At 38.6% G+C, this 21,408-nt stretch overlaps 1 protein-coding gene across 8 annotated transcripts in view; it reads left to right on the top strand.

Annotated features, from left to right (window-relative positions):
* MEIS2 (Meis homeobox 2) overlaps window positions 1-21,408 on the top strand; it is a 224,135-nt gene that overhangs the window by 15,750 nt on the left and 186,977 nt on the right. For all 8 annotated transcript variants that reach the window (NM_001191269.2, XM_024997745.2, XM_024997744.2 and 5 more), the window contains one exon: window positions 837-951. In NM_001191269.2, the coding sequence (NP_001178198.1) occupies window positions 837-951 (115 nt within the window). The remainder of the gene's footprint in view (window positions 1-836; window positions 952-21,408) is intronic.

The following is a 21,408-nucleotide window of genomic DNA, read 5'->3' as shown; positions in this document are numbered from 1 at the left end:
GGGGAGGAGGAACAGAAGAAGAATACACTCAGCAAAGTAGCATGAACTATAACTCTCGGCTTACCTTACACGTCCTTTAAAATGAGCAGTTCTTTCAGGAAAAAGCATTGCTCTGTGACTTTAAACCTTCCATGCAGCACTAAAGGAAGTCCTCTGCAGTTGATTAGGTGGATCACAGTTCATAGTTGTTTCATTTTCTGATTGTCGTTTGCGCACATTAAATAGCAAGGAAGGTATTGATGCAATGATTAATATTATTGTCTTTGTTAATGATATAATCAGTTGACAATGATTTTGAGAGTTAATTCACGCCTTTTTAGGGCAATGCATTTGATGTGAAGGGCTGTCCCATACATTCTCCAATCTGAATTTTTAAGGGAGTTGTTGAGTTTTATAGATGTGTTAATATTCTGAAGTGTTTGGTATCCAAGAACATTGGGACCTATTTCTTGGAAGAGTGTGGCATAATTAATTAAAGAGCAAACTTTTAGATTTTTAAGGAGGCTTTTTTTTTCTAACTTAAAAAAATTCACTTTATTGAAGTATAATTTGTATATAATAAAATGCATCCATTTTAAGGCATCTGTTTCAATTGGTTTTAACAAATATGTACACTGACATAACTATCACTTCATCATGATTCTAGTGCTTTTTTTTTTCCTTTCGGTACCTATTGCTGAAAAGACAACATACTGTAACATGGCATCTATATATGCCTAGTTCTACAAATACTAATATGTACATGTTTTTTGCCTCTCTCTGTACCTTTCCCCTTGGTTCGTCATTTATGGCTGAAATGGTAACTGTGGAAAAATTCCTGGGCCTCCTGACATCAGAATCCTGCATCTTGGCGAGACCATGATGATGCAACTTCCACCCATTCAGCAGGCACCCCAGGGCCCTCCAGTGGGGGCCATGCGTCCCAGAGTGGAGACAACAGCAGTGAGCAAGGTAAAAAGTCAAGGATTTTCCTTGTGCAAAGTGGGCATGACTGAAATAACATCAGTATTTTATATTGGTACATCAGCCTCACTGTAAACAGGAGAGTGGCAGGTTAGGGAGTATAAATGACTGCTATTTAGGGAGACAGTATTTCCTTCCCTTAACTTATATTGCTCACCAAAAACAAAACAAAACAAAAAGAGTTGTCTAGTCTTTAAGCAAGCATTACAATAACAATCAATGAGTTCTGCCAATTCTTTGACAAATTTGGTTATCTACTCTTTACTCCTGGGTGTAAGCAAATAGAATGACAGATCTTTGCTTCTGTGATGCAGTAGATTGAATTATACTATAAATGGGATATTTTATTTGTAAATCAACTATAAGGGTTTTCTATAATCAAGCAATGATGCCTGTAAAGCACACATGATGCAAAAATCTGTTCTTATTAGTTCCAAAGCGCCATGCAAATTTTATATGGAATTGTATTTTGGGAAGATGGACTTTGAAATTCTTAGATTATTTGTCCCCATTTCTATTCAGCTGCCATGGTGAGACTTTTGTCACAAATTGTAAAAATTCAAATAATCAAAAGGCAAGGGGGACGTCAACTACAGATGACAAGGAAGCCTAGAGTCATTTAAAATAAATTTTACCATTTAAGGCTCACCTATTGCACAGAGAGCAATTATGTATTGGTAGGGTTGACTCTTCTATGGCTAAAATTATTATTTAAAAGAAGATGCATTATTGAACGTGGGCCAGGAAAGTATATAGATTTTACTTTTTAATATTTTACATTAGATGGTGTCTGATCTCCTAGGTCTATTTCATCTCTATTATGACTGTGTTTATGGCCACAATATTTAAGCATTAGACAGTCTTCCAAGTGGAGGACAGTTTAACAGCTTGAGCTGTAGTCATATATGCCATTTAAAAAACGATGGTTGATGTAGGGTGAGTGCCTTTATATTTCCAAGTTCCTGGTCATGGATTTTGGATTCCTAGTATTCTGGAAGAGTTTAGAGAACTGTCCCTTCTAGGATGTTGTTAAGTTGTGAATGGGTCCAACTTAGAATCTAGGTTTAAGCAAGCTGCAACTAACACAGAAATGAATACTGTCAGATGGTAAATTGTGGAAGAACCGGTGAACTGTATCTATTTAGGCTTTCTGTACTGTTTTTTATTAGATCACTTTGGTTATATGTAAGAAAACGAAACTATAAAGAATTTTGAAGATGAAATGTATATAAATTCAGTGAATCTGTAATGCAGTGGCTTTCATTGTGTTTCTATGTCTTGGAGAAATACTTCTCAGTGTGTTTAAATCTGAAAGCTTTCTAAGACTCCTCTCCTCCCACCACCCCATATCATGGTGCCACAAAGGGGGAAATGTATCTATTAATAAAAACAAAACACCTTAAACATGGTACAAGAGAAGGGGAAAGGAGAAGCAGACTTAATGGTCTAATGAGGCTATCTTCCAAAGACTTGTTGTGTGTGAGGCTCGCTTTGACCTTTCACTTTGCTCAGGAGCCCAGCGCTTCATTTTTCACATTCTTGCAATTACGTTAACGCTTCAAGCATTTCTGACTCCAAGTCAGCTAGCAACACCAGGCATAACTCAACACTGTGAGTTTTTCTCCTCTCTGTAGATTCATTAACAGGTCACCAAGGTCCCAACTGAAATTTAAAACTGACTGGTTCAGTTGGGTTGGTTGAGTTATGGCCAGCGAGATGGCAGGAGAGGGCCAGGGAGAAGGGGAGGCAGGGAAGGATGACCCTGGGGTTTGGAACGCTGAACAGTTGCGGCCACGGCCAAGGCATTGAGTTTTATCATTTTGGTTAATTTTGCTGGCTTGTTGTTTTTGCTTTTGTTTTTGTTAGGGAAGAGAAAAGCACTGAGACCGATATAGTTGCGTAAAAACCATACACACGAACCTCTATGTTGTGGTTAGCCCCACCCACGGATGCCATGTTGAAGGATTTGATCCCCATAGGATTTTGTTCCTTTAATCACATCTCCATGGGATTAAAGAATGGACATGGTAGCTTATGTGTTTGAGTACTAGGAAGTCAGTCATTTTACTGTATTAAAGTGTGAGGGACAAAAAAAAACGTTTTGATTCCTGGAAAATGGAGACTCTCTGGGCATGGAGAATTTGCTACCTGGCTGACTACATCAGTGGCTCTGAAACACGGGTTGAAAGATATTCTGTATTTTACCAAAGATTCTACATTTCAAAGGTCAGACTTGAGTGTATTTTGTCATACTCGTGCCCATATTAGCCTTTTAAATATGTTTTCAAGATATTTTGTCCCACCAAATTGTCCAGAGTAGCTTTCTATGGGAAAGATTAATTATCTGCTTCAGGGCAAAGTCAACAGAGATATTGACTGAAATCACATATGCTTATCCCAGGTTAAATCTTAGGGTTGACGTTTAATGGAAAGCCTAAGAAGGAAATTTATGTTCTCCATATTAAATGTATTAAAATGCTTCATTGGGAACCAAGATTTTTAGTTTAGAAAAGAGTTTTCTTGCTTATTCAGAATTTATTAGCACAACAGGCATATGGAAAACTGTAAAACGATTCAGTTTCAAAACAAATTATGATAAACAGAAAAAAAATAGGGATGAATTGTACTAAAGACAATGTTTTCATACACATTTTAAATTAAACTTTAATAGCCATATGCTATAAAACAATACATGCATTTATGTTGCTTTATGATTTGGGGAATATTTCTACTAAAATGATTCATATGAACCTTTACTTTGGAACCTAAAAATATCTCATTATTTTATGACTTGATAGGGAAAGAGCTACAGTTACACAGGTGAAAGGTCATCTTTTCCTCCTCCGTGTTTGTACAGCAAACCCAAAGGAGGGGGGGAAATCAAATTTTTAAAATATTGTAAAAAACAAACGATAAAATGTGAAACCTGACTTTACTGTCTCTTTCACACAGCACATGCCTAGCAGTAAACTACATAAATATGAACCAGACTTTCATTCACTCTGATTTCTTTGGCTAAAAGCAGCCAAATGGAGTTTATCTTGTTAGTCACATGAGAATGAAGAAAAAAGTCTGTTTTATTTTTCAGGGATAGAATTAGGGTGCAGACTGGGTCTCTGGGGAAGTAACTGGCCTTCTTTGTGTCTGGCTTCCCATCAGTAATAAAATGGGGCTTGATAATAAGGCGTGGGGTCCCTAATTCTGTACCTGCTGAGTCAAAAGCTGCTTTGTATTTCATTGTGGGTTTTGCCCAGAGTAAAGACTAGGAAGCAGCCCCCTTGTTCCTGGAACACTTTGAGAGCCTTAGATGAAAGGCACAATATATGTACAAAGTATTATTATTATTGATGGGTTTGTGTAACTCCCATTAACGCTGATGGGAGTTACGCATGTGAATTGGCAGGAGAATAGACCCCTCAGTGTTTAGAGCACATGAAATTTACATTTTTTCCAGTGCTGTAATTGAGATGTTGACAAATTGGAGAATATTGATGAGCCTTTGTTTTAAGTATTTCGTGCCAAGTTTGTTTTATTTTTTCCGGATTTGAACAATGGTATGGGTTCAGCAGCAGTGAATAAAAAGGGCAGAGTAAAGATAACTTTGTATTTCAATATTTTGATGTGCCAATATGAAATAAATTGTCTTAGGCAAATGGAATATGCTGTTTTAATCATTAGCTAGGCATGAAAGAAAAATTGATGTTGACATCTTTGCTGTAAAATCGTTGTAATGGGGCCTTCCTTACAATTCATTTTTGTAAAATTCATTTTGTACATTTTGCAGCAATTGAACAATCCCTGCACTGTGAATAGGCAGGATTCCCAGAAATACCGAGACAGTTGGCCCAGTAACTGCTGAGCTCACACTGCACACCACACGCACGTTAACCATACTGTTGCCAGACCCAGTTTAACCTAAATCCATTAGTATTTAAGCATCTATGCATCTCTCATCTTTGAAGACACAGGGCTGTACAAACCAGCATAGTTCCCCTCAACTCTGCCACCTACAAAACCTCTCTTTTGATGTCTCTATCATCCAGGCAATGAGACTAAAATTCCATAACTAGATATTATGCAATTATTTAGCAATCATGGTTTTGAAATCTAAAAATACCCACTATAGATTTAACGTAAATGATTATAGGTAAGCAAAAGTCTAACACAGGCTTACACTGTTGAATTATTATATAATGCATGAAATAGTATTCTTCCCCACCAAGTATTCCAGTTACATAGTTAAAAGACGGGGGAAACCCTCAAACCCACTTATAGTGGGTCCTGAATATGTTCTACTGGGATTTCTTATTCAGTCTAGGAAAACTCTGTCAATGGAATGTTTTCATAGTGGCGGCAATCTCTTTAAAATAACCCTAAATACAATATGACAGATGCCATCTGGCATAATCTTTTGCTAGTTGCTTTTAACTTTTATTTTTCCTAGAGCTAAGTTCATCCAAAACTGGTCACTTACTGTTATGATAAATATGGTGACATTTCTTTTCCTTCCTGTCCTCCTAATTGTATCAGAAAATTCACTGAGAATGTAATTGAGAATTGAACATTGGCACAGAATAAGCTGTTGTATTATAGAGTATTTATGTTGCATTTTCATACTTTTTTGGCTCCCCAAATAAAATCAAAAGGAATACTATCCTTAATCATCGGCAAACATCCAAATAATTTCTGTTGATTTTCTTAAGACGTTTTAGAATAGCAACCGCTAGAAATAAAATTGAACTCTTCTAATAAATAAATGCTCTAGGAGCATGTAATGGTGCCCATAAATGCTTAAAAGTTTTCTATAATTGCTGTTAATTTTGAGTAATTTCTTCCTATATGTATCAACTTACTTGAAAAGCCCGGAGTTGAGATTTCTAGATTTTTTTTTTTTAACTTAGTCATGTAAAGGGATGTCTCCTGATGCCAGTTAGGGTTTAATTTAGAGTAGTAATTAAACTTGAATACTGCCTCATAAACAAAAGATAAACAATAAACCAGCCACGTTCCCTGCTGTTTCATAGCTTTCTTTCCCAGATGTTTTAGCCTGATAATTTTTACACAGTGAACTACCTAACATGGAGTTTTGTGGACAGAGGTCGAAAGAGAGTTTTCTTTTTAGCTTTTCTTTTCTTCTTTTTTTTTTTTTGGTTTGGTAATCTTTTTTCAGTTCAAAAATCAAAATGTAGGGGCTTTTCCACGACTTAGATTTTTTAAAATTTCGATTAAGTAAATTCTTAATGCAGACGTGCTTTAAAGATAACTCTAGTTTTTTTCCTTAGATATGGTCTCTTTTTTTCCTTTAAAATGAATCTTGTTGTGAATGCCTTTACACTTAATAACGTAAAGAACAGATTTTTGCTTAAGTAAAATCTTGATAGTAAGTCAGAGAAAGAAAAGCTTGACAATAGAAGATGTTTCTTTTCCTCTTTTCTTCTACTTTCCACCCCATGCATCCGCCCCCCTCCTCCCCTTTCCCGCCCAAGGCCAACGTTACTTTGCGCTTGTACTTTTCTTTGGCCTACAAGCGTTCTCTGTCTGGGTTCTGGACCAGTCCATTGTCAGCCATGATCTTTCTAATTGTCAGGTACTAGTCGGCCATTCAATGCTGAAGCCATGTTATTTTCACTGGGTGGGGTAATTACTGAAAGCTGAGAATAGCTGCACTAAAGACGAGGGATACTTTCATGATACCATTAGCATAAGAGTGGGTAAATTATTCATGCCAAGTGAGGATTCTATGGGGAAAAGTATAGTTAATGCACATAGTTTTTAAATGTATCCCTTTCTGCTCTGAGACTAAATTCTTGTTGGAATCAGTTCTCAGACATTTACGGGAAAGCTCTGGTGGCGTGTTAGATGCAGTTCATCTCTCTCTGTTTGCAGCGCTCTCAATAGAGACCATCTGGCAAAGATCCAAAAGGTGATTAAACAAAATGATCAGCTCTTGTTGCTGTGTTACATGTCCAATACTCCGGATTAAAAAACATGACCCACGACAGTCAAGCTCACGTCATGCCGCTCCCTCTCCCCCCTCCCCTTCCCGTATAAGAATTCAGATGGTCCACAAATGTGTGTGCCATCTTTGTGTCCTTATGGCCCATAATCATGAACAGGTTGTGCAAATGGCTCTTTCTGGAGCACTGTCTGTTCCAGCAGCATAGAAGCGTTTCATATTAATTGGGTCAGTCTAATATTCATATTGACATGGGGAAAAATTACTAAAATTTATTCTTATAGCAGACAATGAATATGTGTGCTCTCTGCCATGAGGGAAGTGAAATCTGACAACTGGCTTGTTCAACTGATTAATTTTTCTTGAAAATGGAGAAAAATCAAAGCAGGGGAAACTGTCATTCTCTGAAAACAGTGCACAATGCTTTGTAAGTAAACAAAATGCATTGGCTGGGGGCTTTGGGGGAGCTTGTGGAAATGAGCTCTGGTTTTAACGCCATAATCAGGGATGAATTTACAGTGCCATTCAGAGGCGTCCTCCTCCCCATAAACAAGCTGATAATCACAGGGAAGCTGACTTCCAATTAGCTTTTCCTTCCCTCACACGGATCAGGGTATTTATATGTCCTCCTTAAGCTTTAATATGTCACTCCTGAGTTGGTCCATCTCATGTCACATTCAAAAGTTTGGAAATAAAATGCTTTATTATGAGGAAATCCTGCAAGGTAATTTTTCAGCCAATCATTTCACAATTGAGTTAAGGTAAAAATGCCAAGATTTGTGACTAAGGGACAGATGTATCTTATCTTTGGGGGTTTGCACCAAATGCCAAGTAGAAATATAAATTGAACAAACCAGACATTGTGAGGAAGTGATTGAAGAAATATTGAGATGAAATCTTGGAATGAACTATATATGTATATTTATAACAATGCTGTGAATTGCTTACATGCCACATTTGCATAAGCCTGAACTCTGATTTTTATTAAGGGGCAGTTTCATGTAGGTTAGTTAAGGCATTCAAAATACAAGACCGTTATTAGCTTATTCAAGAGATTATGCCTGTCCACTTAATATTGTGGAAATAGAGGATATTCTAGGATGAATTTGAGTGCAAATGTCCAGAAAACATAAAGAATAAATCAGAAAAAAAAAAATTCTTCAGAACCACTTTAAAACATCCTCAGTCCCGTCAGCTCCCATTTCTAAGGGCGGGTAAGGCAGTAGGTTAGAAATACAGCCGGGCACAGTACTCAGGGAGGGGAAGTGAGGGTCCCCTGGAGTCAGTGCAGTGTGGCAGATGAAAGGGACTTGCATAGCCTTGGGGGTCTTAAGGCTATTATAGGGCAACTCATGCTCTGTTATCATGCTGATTTTTCAATTGATTTTTGGCTGAACAGTACTTGTTGAAGCCCTCCAGAGCATCAGACACAGCCTTATGGTGCTATATGTTGTAATACACGTGTTCTGTTTTTTTCCCTTCATTGTCTTTCTTGCCTTTACTTCGGAAGAATAGTCTATAACGACGCCATGTTATTTTTCCTCTCTTTTCTCTGTTCTTCTTATTTCTACCCTCAAAAAGTTCTTGAAATTCTTACTGTTTTAAATCTGGGGTGGGGTAGGGTAGTAGGAGAATAGCTTTTTTTTTTCATCTTCCTATGTAGACATTTGTTTTTAATTTGGCCTTTGAAAATATTTTGATGTCACAGCAGACAATAATATAAACCATTTTTATCTACCACATTTATCCCTTAGTAGTCTTGGGCTATTCACCCCCTTTCTAATGACCAGCAAGAAGACAACTATGGGATTTCACTAAAATCTAATTCCTCATTAAAATGAAAGTTGACCGTTTTAATGTCCCTTCTACTGTAGCAATAAGGTCCCTTAGCCAGATAGAAAGCCAGAACTTGAAAAGGGAAATACTGGAGAGAGACCTAAGGGAAGTGTGTCCCTCTCTCTTCTGTCTGGGAAATTCTGATTCTAATGTCATCTCCCCCAGGAAGCCTTCTTGATTTGCCTGGGACATAAGCCATTGTTCTCTTCTCTGCACCCCAGTGGCACCCTCTACCACTATTATAGCATCATTCACATTTTGTGTTATAATTATTTGGTTCCTGGTCTGTCACCTTGCTTTTCCAAGGCAGAAATTATTACTTATTCAGCTATCTAGCAATAGAATGTTCTTTTCTTAATCAATAAGCAAAATCCACAGATTTCAGTTTTTGTAAGGTAGAAACAATTTAATCAAAACTTTGTACTCATCAGCTGGATATTTAACATATTGATACGTTTGAAAAAATCATCTTATATCCTTAAGAGATAATAAACCTATTTTATTTTACTAAAATTTTATTGTATGCAACACTATCTTAAATAAGTCAATGGACTATTATAGGTAGGATCTTAAATTTTAGATTCTTATTTTAAATGGTATTTTAAGATGATACTTAAAATAGGATTTGTCTTATTTGTTATTTAATGGTATCTTAAATTATATACATATGGTCAGAATTTGGACATGGGATTTCTTTTCACTATATTATCTATACAAAAGTAAGGGTGTGGATGTAAGTCTTGTAATGTAATAAGGGAAACTTTAATGTGGCAAATAGTTTCCCCTGATGAACTCATTTTGCTTGCACTTCTTGTTCTTGAGGGAAGTTGGGGGTCTTCACATACAGGTAAAGAAACTGGAAGGAATTCTTGAATTTTTAGGCTGTACATGTTTCTGTTGATTTCCTACATATTCATTCTAGTTTTCTTGTATTTGCTTTTGAGCAGGTTTAATTTACTCTAGGCAATGTAAGCAAACCCTGTATTGAGCCCCCTTTTCATCTGCTTGAGGTTCTGTCCAGAGTCTTGGACAGTGAGTCAAGATGCCTGTGCTCTGGGGTTAGGCTTGCATGGAGAAGGACACGGACTCAGGAGGCAGAGAGACATGGGTTCAAATCCCAGTTTTACTCCATGTCTGCTAGATTCAGTTTCTCCATCTGCAAAGTGGGGGGAAGCTGCTCACCATTAAGGTTGTCCTGGAGATGGTATCATGTGAGATCTATGTGTTAAACACATAGTATTGCCTGGAACCAGTAACTATTAGTTCCTTTATTCCCCTGTTCTGCTGTCCTTGACTGACTCTAATTAGCTCTGTGGCCTTCGATGACTCCCTTAATCTCTTCAGACTTTTGCTCACCTATAAAATAGGACAGAATGAGATGATCTTTTACATTCAAGCGCCAGGGATCTAATGTTTACATTCATGAGTCTTCTTTTTTATTTTGTGCATTTTAACATAGAGAAAGACTGCAAGTTTTTTAGTTTTTGCTTTTTTTGTTTTGTTTTAAATCAGAGGTGTAACAGAAACATTTTTATTTCCTTCATTTTACAGGATTATTATGTAGTGAGATCATGTTTTTTGTTCCTTGCTTTTGTTTACGAGGAAAGACTATTCTTCCTGGTTTGGCAAGAGAATAACCAGGCCTTACAGCTGATATTCTGAGGATGGCAGATTGTCACAGTCTGGGTATAGGACACTGAAGGTGGTGCATGACTATCAGAAGTGTGAGATATATTTTGTAAATACAGAGTAACTTCCATTATCCATTATCTAATCAGTTAGAATCTCTGTTGGAATTTCTGTACATCACAAGTAGAATAATAAAGGATAATCATTACAGAGGCTGAGACCCTGTCCTCTCCTGAGATGAATTACAAAGGCGATGGCACCCCACTCCAGTACTCTTGCCTGGAAAATCCCATGGACAGAGGAGCCTGGTAGGCTGCAGTCCATGGGGTCGCTAAGAGTTGGATATGCCTGAGTGACTTCACTTTCGCTTTTCACTTTCATGTATTGGAGAAGGAAATGGCAACCCACTCCAGTGTTCTTGCCTGGAGAATCCCAGGGACGGTGGAGCCTGGTGGGCTGCTGTCTATGGGGTCGCATGGAGTCGGACACGACTGAAGCGACTTAGCAGCAGCAGCAGCAGCAAAGAATTTTCAGGAGAATTATACAGTTAAGAATATTTTACTGTATCTAATTATTTTTAGACTCATAATTCACACCAGATGAAGCTGTTACCCTTTAGTCAGTAGAATTTGTGCTTAATCAAAACGCTTATTCCTTAACTCTTGCTGCCAGCTAGGGATGTCACTGTGGCCTCAAAACTAAGCCTTCTTTTTTTTCTTTTTTTAATTTGGAGATTTACAAAAGCAGACTAGGAGTGTAAAATTTCATATTTCTTCTTTGAGCTAACATTTGTAACAAATGCCACCTGCTGAAATAAAACCACCAAAATTTCCATGTACTAAATGTGAATGATGGAGAAAAGTTGATAACTCATGGATTATTGAAAGCTTATGGAATCTACCCCTTGAGTGTCCTTCAGTGACACACATCAGAGCTGAGATGTACATAAACTTTTCTGGAGGCAGGAAGCTCTTGATCTCTCAAGACCTCTTCTGAGTCTATGTTGCTTAAATTCAGTACACACAGATATTCATTGAACAAGGCACTCTGGAAATAAAAATATAAACATTACAAGGGTCCCTGCCTTCAATAACTTACCATCTTTTGTGAGGTAGGGGGCACCGTGGTGAGTATGCTGGTAACTCTTATGTGAGGCAGATATTCAGTGCTAGGGAATGGATGGAGGAAGGCTTGTTGACCTAGAGAGAGTGGAGTATACAAAGGATGGAGCTTTGGAAGCAGATGGCTCTGAATACTCATCCTTGCCCCGCAGCTTCTAAGCAATGATCTTTCTGAATGTTAGTTTCTTCACCTGTGAAATGGGAACAATAACCATCTCATCGGGCTTCCCTAATGACTCCAATGGTAAAGAATCCACCTGCAATGCAGGAGATCCTCCAGCAAAGCAGGAGGCCCTGGGTTTGATCCCTGGGTTGGGACAATCCCCTGGAAGAGGGCATGGCAACCCACTCCAGTATTCTTGCCTGGAGAATCCCCATGGACAGAGGTGCCTGGCAGGATGCAGTCCATGGGATTGCAAAGAGTTGAACATGACTGAGTGACTAAGCACAGCACAACACAGCACAACCATCTCATAGGGTAATTGCTAGGATTAAATAAACATTAGTTGTTTTTTTTTGTTTTAAGTCTCACTTGGTAACTAATGTGGAACTGCCCAAATATTCTCTTCATTCAACTTTTATTGACCATGTAATTGATGGGAATCACTATCCTAGATGCTAGAGATACATAACTCCTAAGATGTGATATCATTCCTCTTTATACTCTTTCTTAAGTAACTCAGAAATGTAAACAGATAAATGCACATGCTTCTAATATCACGTGCAACATTCAGGTTGTAAGGTATTTCAGATGAGGGAGCAGATGAGGGAGTGAAATATCTGAAATATCTGTGGAAGGCGCCACAAAATTGGGGAGGCTTTAAAAGGCTTTAATGGCCTTCAGTGGGTGTTTACAGGTCAACAAGGTAGGGGATGTTTGGGGAGCAGATGGAAGAGCCAGTGCAGAGGCCCAGAAGTGTGAAACAGCATGGTGTGTTCAGGGCAACAACCAGATTGATAACTGCCGTTTGTGAGAGAGGCTGCTTGGGAAGAGGGTGGCTGGTGAGGCAAGTAGGGGCTGTCTGTGAAGATCCTTGTTTACCAGGCTAAGAAGCTTATACTTAATCCTGTAGAGCACTGTTTACCAAACTTTCCTGGAGATAAGTAGCTCCTAAGGGGCTTGTCCATACAGATTCCCAGGCAGACCACAGCCACACAGAGTCAGCATCACCATGGGAGGTCCCGGGCCTCTGAATTTTCATTCCAAGCCCCAGGGATGTGGACTGACCATTGAAGAAAATTAAGCAAAAGGAGTTTATGATGAGATTTTGTATTTTGGAAAAAGCTCTTTGAGACTGTGGAGAATACATTTGAGGGAGGCAAGAGTAAGTACAGTAAGAACTCTACACGTGAATGAGTTCTGTTCCAAGAGCGTGTTTGTAAGTCCAAGAAAATTAGCCTAGGTACCCGACTAACACAATCGACTGTATAGTACTATACTGTAATAGGTTTATAGTTCTTTTCATACAAATAATTATTTTTAAAAAAGCTTGAAATAAAGATAATGTACTACTGTACTCTGTACAGTGTGTGTGTGGGGGTGCTCAGGTGTATCTGACTCTTATGACCCCATGGACTGTACCCCACCAGGCTCCTCTGTCCATGGGATTTGCCAGGTAAGAATACTGGAGTGCATTGCCATTTCCTACTCCAGGGGATCTTCCTGAGCCATGGATCAAACGCGCGTCTGTTGAACCTCCTGCATCGGCAGGCAGATGCCTTACCCCTGTGCCGCCTGGGAAGCCCTACTCTCTGCAGTACTGTAAAGCACGTGGAAGCACAGCCACGTGTAGAGAATGCAGACACGTGACAGTGTACACCAGACGCATGAACTGACTTATGTGACTGGACATGTGCACGCACGTTCGCATCTTTGAAAGTTTGCAACATGAAGGCTTCTGGGTAGGGGACTTCTATATAGAGTAAAGGTTAATAGTCCCAGGGGCTGGTGAGGGCTAAATGAAGACAGTGGCAGTGGAGATGTGGGGGAGAGGACTGGTAGATTACCTGCAGGAAGAAGGGAGGAGGACAGAGTCCAGTATCACATGCAGGCCATTCTCTTGGTGGAGGTACCATAGTGTAGATAGTTTTCTTTTCTCCTGCCATGAGTTTTGAAATATGGATGTCTCTCCATCAGAGGAGAAGACGAGGAATAATATTCCACTTACACATGCAAGGCTGTTGAAGTAGAAATGCGTGATGCATGTTGGATGGATACTGATTTTTTTTCCAGGTCATAACATTACTGGTACTAAGGGTAGCCCAGTTGAGGAGGTGGCCTTTGACGTTTTTCTGCTTGCCTTGATATTTTCAGATCTGTCATTTGTCCTGGGTAATCCTCCACTTTGTATTTGTAAAACAGGAGTAATAGATACCTAATTTAATAGATTTAGGAAAAGAAGAATGATGTGATTTATCTAAAATGACAGTAATTTTATGTTTGGTTCATAGTAAACAAAACATTGTAAATATATATACATTTTTTGCTTAAATGTTGCTTTAAAAAGAGTTAACAACTGACCCTGTACAGCTGTCATCAGGATGAGGAACCTAAAAATGCAATCCTGCATTCATCCTTGGGAAAACAGAGTTATGGGTTGTATAGCTGGAGATACCTGCCTTGAGCCCAGCCCTGAGCCCTGCCACCTTCTAAATACAAAATGCCACTAGCCTCAGACTCATCTAGTGGAAAGTGATTCCTGTCCTCTAAAGTCCCATTGCACATCTTATTACACGTTACACGTTACACGTCTTATTTATTATCCTATTTGACTGTAAGATTCTTGAGGACACTTTCCATGTCTGCAGCATCTTCCTTCTCAGCCCCCCATTGTGCTATGATAACATAGGAGACCTTCGATAATAATAATTATTTTTTTTAAAAAGAGGATTGGGTCCATATTGTGAAGGACGTTGAATAGCAAGCTGAGGAGTTTGTGCTTGATTTGGTAGGTAATGGGGGCCTATTGAAGATTTCTGAATGGGGGTAGTGACATAATCGCCTTCCTTTTGAATGTCAATGACAAATTCTCCACTGTGTCTTCCATGGTCAAAATAGCAGACCTATACACTTGCCTGAAATACTGTCTGTTTGAAAGAATGGATATTCTTTTGAATGAAGAAGCAAATTTCAAATGGCTTAAAAAAAATAAAGCTTGACATTCTCTCTAAAGTAATTTAAACACTTAAATTATTGTGATTCACAAAGGTCCCAAGTATGTAACTTCATTCTAGGAACATTTATAAGGACACATTTTGGTAAAATTTTACAGTGTTGTTATAATTATTAACAACTAGGTATGATTCAACAGGACTGAGTAAATATATCTTCTGCAGTATTTGGAAAACTATGATTCCATGGATATTTAAATAGACATCACTTAAGAAAAAAAATAAAAGGACTTTGTGGTTAAATAGATTGCAAGCTGGAGCAGTGCAGGGTTTCCTGTAGTATAGGAATGTGCAGATCCTCTAATTTGCTAATGTGCATTTTAAGTCTGTAAGGAGGCTTCTTAGACTCACTTAACCATTGAAATCCTTTTTTGCATTATCTCTGGGGACCGATCTTCCTCAGAACACACTGTGGAGAACACTGTCCTCGACTGCTTCTTTCATTGAAGTACTCTCAGATAGGGTTTAATATCCTAGGGAGTCTTCTTGCATCTTGTATTTAAAAGGTAGGTCAGCATGGGCTCAGGATCAATTTTCAGTAGTGTAAAAAGCAATTTCCTCTAAGGTCTGAAGTCTTGTGACTTCAGCTGTACTTGTACAGAATGTGCCGTTAACTTAGCTATCCTTGAAGTTATCCTTGATTGTATTAATCAAACAGTGTTTCCTATATATCTGTTGAGTGTTTGATTTAATACCAGTACATTTGGTTACACCCTCAAAAATGTATAAATGAGGATCCCAGCAGAATATTGCTAGGAGAAGTGTATTAACACCTAGTTTGATGCAGAGCATACTAGGTACTTTTCTTCCTCAAAAGTAAACCCTTTTCCTTTCTTAAAGTGGCTGCTGAGGTGGAGGCTAAATGGTAAATCCATGGAGGCAGGAATGAGGATGGAGGAGGGAAAACCATCTTCCCTCATTTGGGAGTAGATGGCGTGGGCCCTGTTTGCTCCCGGTAATGAGTGGTGGACTGGGTATACTATCCGCCCAGTGGAAATTTTCTGGGACACAGAGCTGCAAAACCCCAATCTGCCTGTGTCTAGCTGTTCTGGGATCTCCAGTTTAGTAAACTGTTAGAACTGGTTGCACCAGGCAAGTGTTGCCTCTATTGGCAAAAAAAATTTTCCCTTATATCCTTATTGTTAGAGAATGCCAGGAGGCAGGCATCATGCAGTCCCTCTTTATCATGAAGATTGGGCTTCCCTGGTGGTGCAGACGGTAAAGCGTCTGCCTGCAATGCAGGAGACCCGGGTTCGATTCCTGGGTTGGGAAGATACCCTGGAGAAGGAAATGGCAATCCACGCCAACACTCTTGCCTGGAAAACCCCAGGGACAGAGGAGCCTGATAGGCTACAGTCCATGGGGTCGCAAAGAGTCAGACACGACTGAGAGACTTCACTTTCACTTTAATCGTGAAGAGGCTTCCCTGGTGGCTTGCAATGCAGAAGGCCCAGGCTTGATCCCTGGGTCAGGAAGATCCCCTGGAGAAGGGAATGGCAACCCACTCCAGTGTTCTTGCCTGGAGAATCCGATGTACAGAGGAGCCTGGCAGGCTACGGTCCATGGGGTAGCAAAGAGTTGAACGTGACTGAGTGACTAAGCACTTGGTTACTAAGTGAGGGGAAGACCTCTTTGTTCATACACTCTACTCCTGAGCATTATGGTGGAATTACCCACAAAAGTGTGTCACCCCCTTTTATCTGCAGGAGGGAGAATTAGGCAGAGCACGCTTACCTCTCCAGCTTTGAAATGAGCAAGAACAGGTTAGTGGTACAACTTAGACTGTCTTTGCAGTATGCTGAGAAAAAGCCTGATTTTGTCTTGTCAGAAAGTTTTTCTGCAAGCTTTTGAATTCTTTATAACAATTAGCTCAGAAAATTGCAACATTTTTAAAGGAAGTCTTCTTTATTTTGTAAATAGAAACATGCTTGTATGTGGAGAGCCATTGGTTTTAATATCATTAATCAACTTTTAAACCCCAAAGTAGAAACATGGGGCTTACTGTTCTTTATCCATCCAGATTTTGGTGCTTCTACACATTTTAGCATCATTATCAGTCACTTAATGGATGAAACTTTTCACCATGTTTCTTATTCTAAATGGAATCTTAGTTGCTCATTTTCTGCCAGTATAAAGCATGAGCTGCTTTCAACTGGCAAAGAAGAAAACAAAAATTAAACCCTAGCTGAAATAAAATTACACCAAAAAGTAATGTGTCAGAGTTTTGACAATTAGAGGGAAAAAATGGTGCTCTTAAACTTTGCTCTGTTGTTTCATATGTTGGGCATTTAAGGCAGAAACATCAGGGACGCTTCCCTGTGCATGTTGTCAGGGACCTTGAAATGTGGCTGCTTTGTGAGAGTGAAAGAAAGCCCTGAGTTCATGGATGTCTTCTGGTCTCATACAGCATCACTCCAGAGATAGTCATCTCTGAAGCTGTGACATTTTAACTTTTTCATCTACACAGATGTACCTTTTTTTTCTTTAAACTTACTGAAGCATGCTAGCCTTTTTTTAGGCATGCTATCTGATAACATTTGCTGAGTTTTTATGGTACCCTAGACAGCAGGAGGTAAGGAAAACAAAGCTGAGAAATCAATCTTGATTACAGAGGCTCCCTCACCTACCGCTGGCTCCATAGACCAGCTCTCTGTGTCGCCCTCTGTATACCTAGCAAAGTGCTCTGTAGAGAGTTTGTGATAAACAGACATTGGTCAAATAAATTGTTGTCTCAACTTCATAGTTGATTAATAGCTAATAGCTTGTAGCAACTTAGTAGGTGGTGTTAGCATTGACTTAGGAATTAACTCCTTCTTCAAGAACCCGGCCATCAAAGTAGGAGACTTAAGTGTTTGATCCCTGGGTTGGGAAGATCCTCTGGAGAAGGGCGTGACAACCCACCCCAGTCTTCTTGCCTGAAGTATCCCATGGACAGAGGAGCTTGGCGGGCTACAGTCCATGGGGTCACACAGAGTCAGACATGACTGAAGCGACTTAGCACGCAGAAATGTCAGCGTGATGTCAACTCAACACCTAAAGTTGAGTTTTTCAGAATGTCAGTCGTCAAATCTGTGATGGGGTTATTAGGTGGAATTGAGTACTGTGTGAGGTACATGAAAGCAAGGACAAGGTCATGGCCAGAGATTTCACCAACTCCTACAAATTTAAGGGGAGTGCTTCTGTGCTCTATGGAGAAATTCAAAAGTGTGTAGTTCTTAAGAGTATGGAGTAAGTCTAAGTGTGATCTTAGGTGACTCATTTTAAAGTCTAAATTTCCTCAGATAGAGAATGAAGATTACCACAGCTATATAGAGATGTTGTGAGAATTAAACTAGATAATGTATTTGGGGCTCTAAATATGTGCATTTTTAGACATATTTGACATATGTGACACAACATTCCCATAATAATATACATATGCTTACTGACTCTTTATTAGTTTTGAATCCACAACGCGAGCTTAAAGCTCATAACACTTTCTGTGGATTTGTATTTCAGGATACGGTATAGTATGATTTCTAAAAATGTGAGAATAGTAACTCGAGAGTAATTGCCTCTCTGTTTTCCCCTGGTCCTTGTCCTCACAGACGTACAGAAGACAGGGTTTGTAGGAAGAGGAGCTCAGAAAAGGGGAAACAATCTGGGATAAGTGTGTGAGCAGAATTCTCAGTTTCTGTGTACTAGGCTTTGGTGCTATGTCATGCTGTCCCACTCTCTCTTTTTTTTTGTACTTTTTAATGTTTATTATCTACCTGAAGGCTAGAATGGAGTGAACTTGGCTGAGCAGAATCTGAATATGGCTCTTCCAACAGTACAGTATGGGGCAGGTTTGGGAGGCCCGGAGATTATGGCTCAGACTCAGAATAGGAGAACCTGGGCAGGGCTCCATCTCGGCTACCTGTAATCTAGGTTCACATCCTGTAAGGGGGTTTGGTGGAGTGCGTGAGGTGATAATGTATGCCTGGTGTGTATTCATGATCCATGAAATGACAGTTGTTATTAATATTATCATCATCTCTGTAAACTTTCACGGACTTGCCTTACATCTCTGTGTGTTAGGCACAGATATTAGGGGATTCCAGGTTTTTTCCAACTCTAACATGCTGTATCTATTAGTTTTTAAATAATATCATTCAAATTCCAAATTACATCTGCCAATTGATACCTTACATTTGGTTTTCCTTTCTGTTTCTTAACACATTTTTATTTAAATTTTCATTTGATTTCTCCTAGTATCTCTTGGGTTTATCCCCATTTTCCAGATAAGGCAGCTTGGCAGAGGGTCAATTGAAGAGTGTCAATTACTTGCCTATCACCATAGAGAAAGGATACAGAAGAATTAAAACAAGGCCATTTAATTTTTTTTTTTTTTCCTGTTCTTTACCTGCAAAGTGAGCTTTGCATAAAAAGGCACTAGGTTCACAAATGGTGTAAAATTTAATGAAGGCAACTGACTATCCTGAGAATGTCATTAAAACCCCCCGTCATTGTTCTAATCAAAAGGCTGCCACCCTTCTATTATTTCTTTATTACAACCTTTTATTTTTATTTCATCAATTTAAACTGGAGCCTGAGGAAATTCCCTGCCGATACAGTGGGTTAGGGCTTGGTGGTTTCACTGCTGTAGGCCAGGGTTCATTCCCTGGTTGGGGAACTAAGATCCTGCAAGCCGTGCAGCATGAACAAATAAGTAAATAAAAATAAAATGGAACTTGAGCACTTGTATGCCACTTAAAGATTTTAAATCAGTGACTTATGCTTTCAAAAAGTAATTTCTTTTCCATCTTCTTTTCCTCCCATGTATGTTGGTCAGATCCATAGGATCAATCTTGGAGTAGGATAAGGAGAGGTCAGATATTGAATTGGTCTATTCTAAAGGCTTAGTTCTCTTCTCCTTGGACTTAGAAATGGCAAAGAGTACAAGAGGTGCTGAACCATAAACTAATGAGACTACTTTTCTTCTAAGACTTGCCAGAACCCTTATTTCATAATCAGCAACTTCCTATATAAGTAAATAATACTTGTTTGCATTTTACTATTTGCTCTTTGCATTAAGCATCCATTGGCTTTGAGATAATAAGAATTCTGCCACCCAAAGAAAATCTACCAATTCCATTTGTAACATAGCAAATAGGATAAAAAACATGGAAAGTTAGTGAATATTTCACATTGTGGGTTTTTTAAAGATACTTTTGTGTGCATAAAAAAAGACTTTCTTGAAAATAACTCATTTCAATTTTCTTTTTAACTTGCTCACCAAGACCATTTAATTACCTATGCAACCTAGTAGAAGCGTTCACTAGATGGTCTTAAAAAATTAAGTCAGAATATGTTCTTTTTAGCCATAAACGGGTTTGGCATCTTTATCTGGCTTGAAAACATTGAAGCAATAAAATAAAATCACACTCTTTAATTGAAAGATACCTCTGCAGTATTCAAACCATAATGTCAAGTCACTATATTGTTCACATTCTTTAGAGCTCCTGAAATACTGAAAGATATTCACAGTATTCTGAGGAAGTTATTTTCTACCCCCCTACAGAATAAAAAAGAATCAATCGGACTTCCTCTTCTCTTTGGCAATATTTCTTCTCTAAAGGATTTCTTGACACTCTTCTTTAGTTCTTGACTTCAAAGGCTGTTCCTGACCAATCTCCAGAGATGAATTCAGTGTCTATAGCAGCCCAAGAGCATGAGGCCACATGCCCAGGTACTGTGACCTCACGTTTGATTGCTTACAGTGTACTCGATAAAGGGCTTAAGCTGCAGCGTACCTTGGGGCTTCCAGAATTTACATGATACGTTTTTTTGAAAGAACGTATTTTAAATTGGGGAACACCCTAGTAGTTCTACCCTCTAGTTGGCCCAATCTTGAAAACTGCAGGGCAATATTAGGTCATGAGTGATTTTAGGAATGAGAATATTTAGGCATCATTTCAAAATCATGTAGCATCCTATCTTTATAATTTTCTACACTTTTATAAAGTCTGAAAAGTACTTGTGTAGATACCTAGTTATCTTTGCATTCAACATTTCTTTGGGAATTAGGTGCCTAAGAAATGATAGCAGACAATAGATAATTTATTCCCTCTTTAGAAATTTGTACTTTTTGTTGATTTTTATTCACTGGATTGGGTTTGTGGTTTAAAGAGAAGTTAATCCTGACTTTCTTAAAACCTATAGAGTTTCAGGATTTCTTAAAGACACTGGCCTTTGATACACCAATCCAATAAAAATTTCCCATGCGTAAGTAATTAACTATACCCTCTTTTGCTCAAGTGCTAGGACAATGCCAATGCTGTTTACAGAGTGAAAATTAAGTTAAGAGTTGACTAATTATTCAATTATTTTGACTAATGAAAATAAAATTTAATATTTACTTGCCATATCAATAGGAAATTAACCTAAATTTGTTTAAACGTCTCAATTCACTTTGCCTGTGTAAATATGTTTTACTATGTTATTTAGTATAAGGATTCCTCAAATGTTCATACTGTGGCTTCTGAATTTTTGAAAACGATAATAGGTTTTGTTTATTTACAACTGAGGAGATTTACACTATTAACACTGCATGTTATATTTTCAAATAATTACACAGAATTTCCTTATCAGCATTATGCACTAAATATAGTCCCTCTGTATTGGCAGTTTGTTTTCGCCCCTGAGAATAAGTGGCTGTGTACAAAGTCATCTTAAATTTCCTAGTTTCCTATTTATTTGAGGATATATTGC

This window comes from Bos taurus, chromosome 10 (genome assembly GCF_002263795.3).
Source record: "Bos taurus isolate L1 Dominette 01449 registration number 42190680 breed Hereford chromosome 10, ARS-UCD2.0, whole genome shotgun sequence".
Classification (NCBI taxonomy): domain Eukaryota; kingdom Metazoa; phylum Chordata; class Mammalia; order Artiodactyla; family Bovidae; genus Bos; species Bos taurus.
This window is presented reverse-complemented; position numbering and strand designations above follow the sequence as displayed.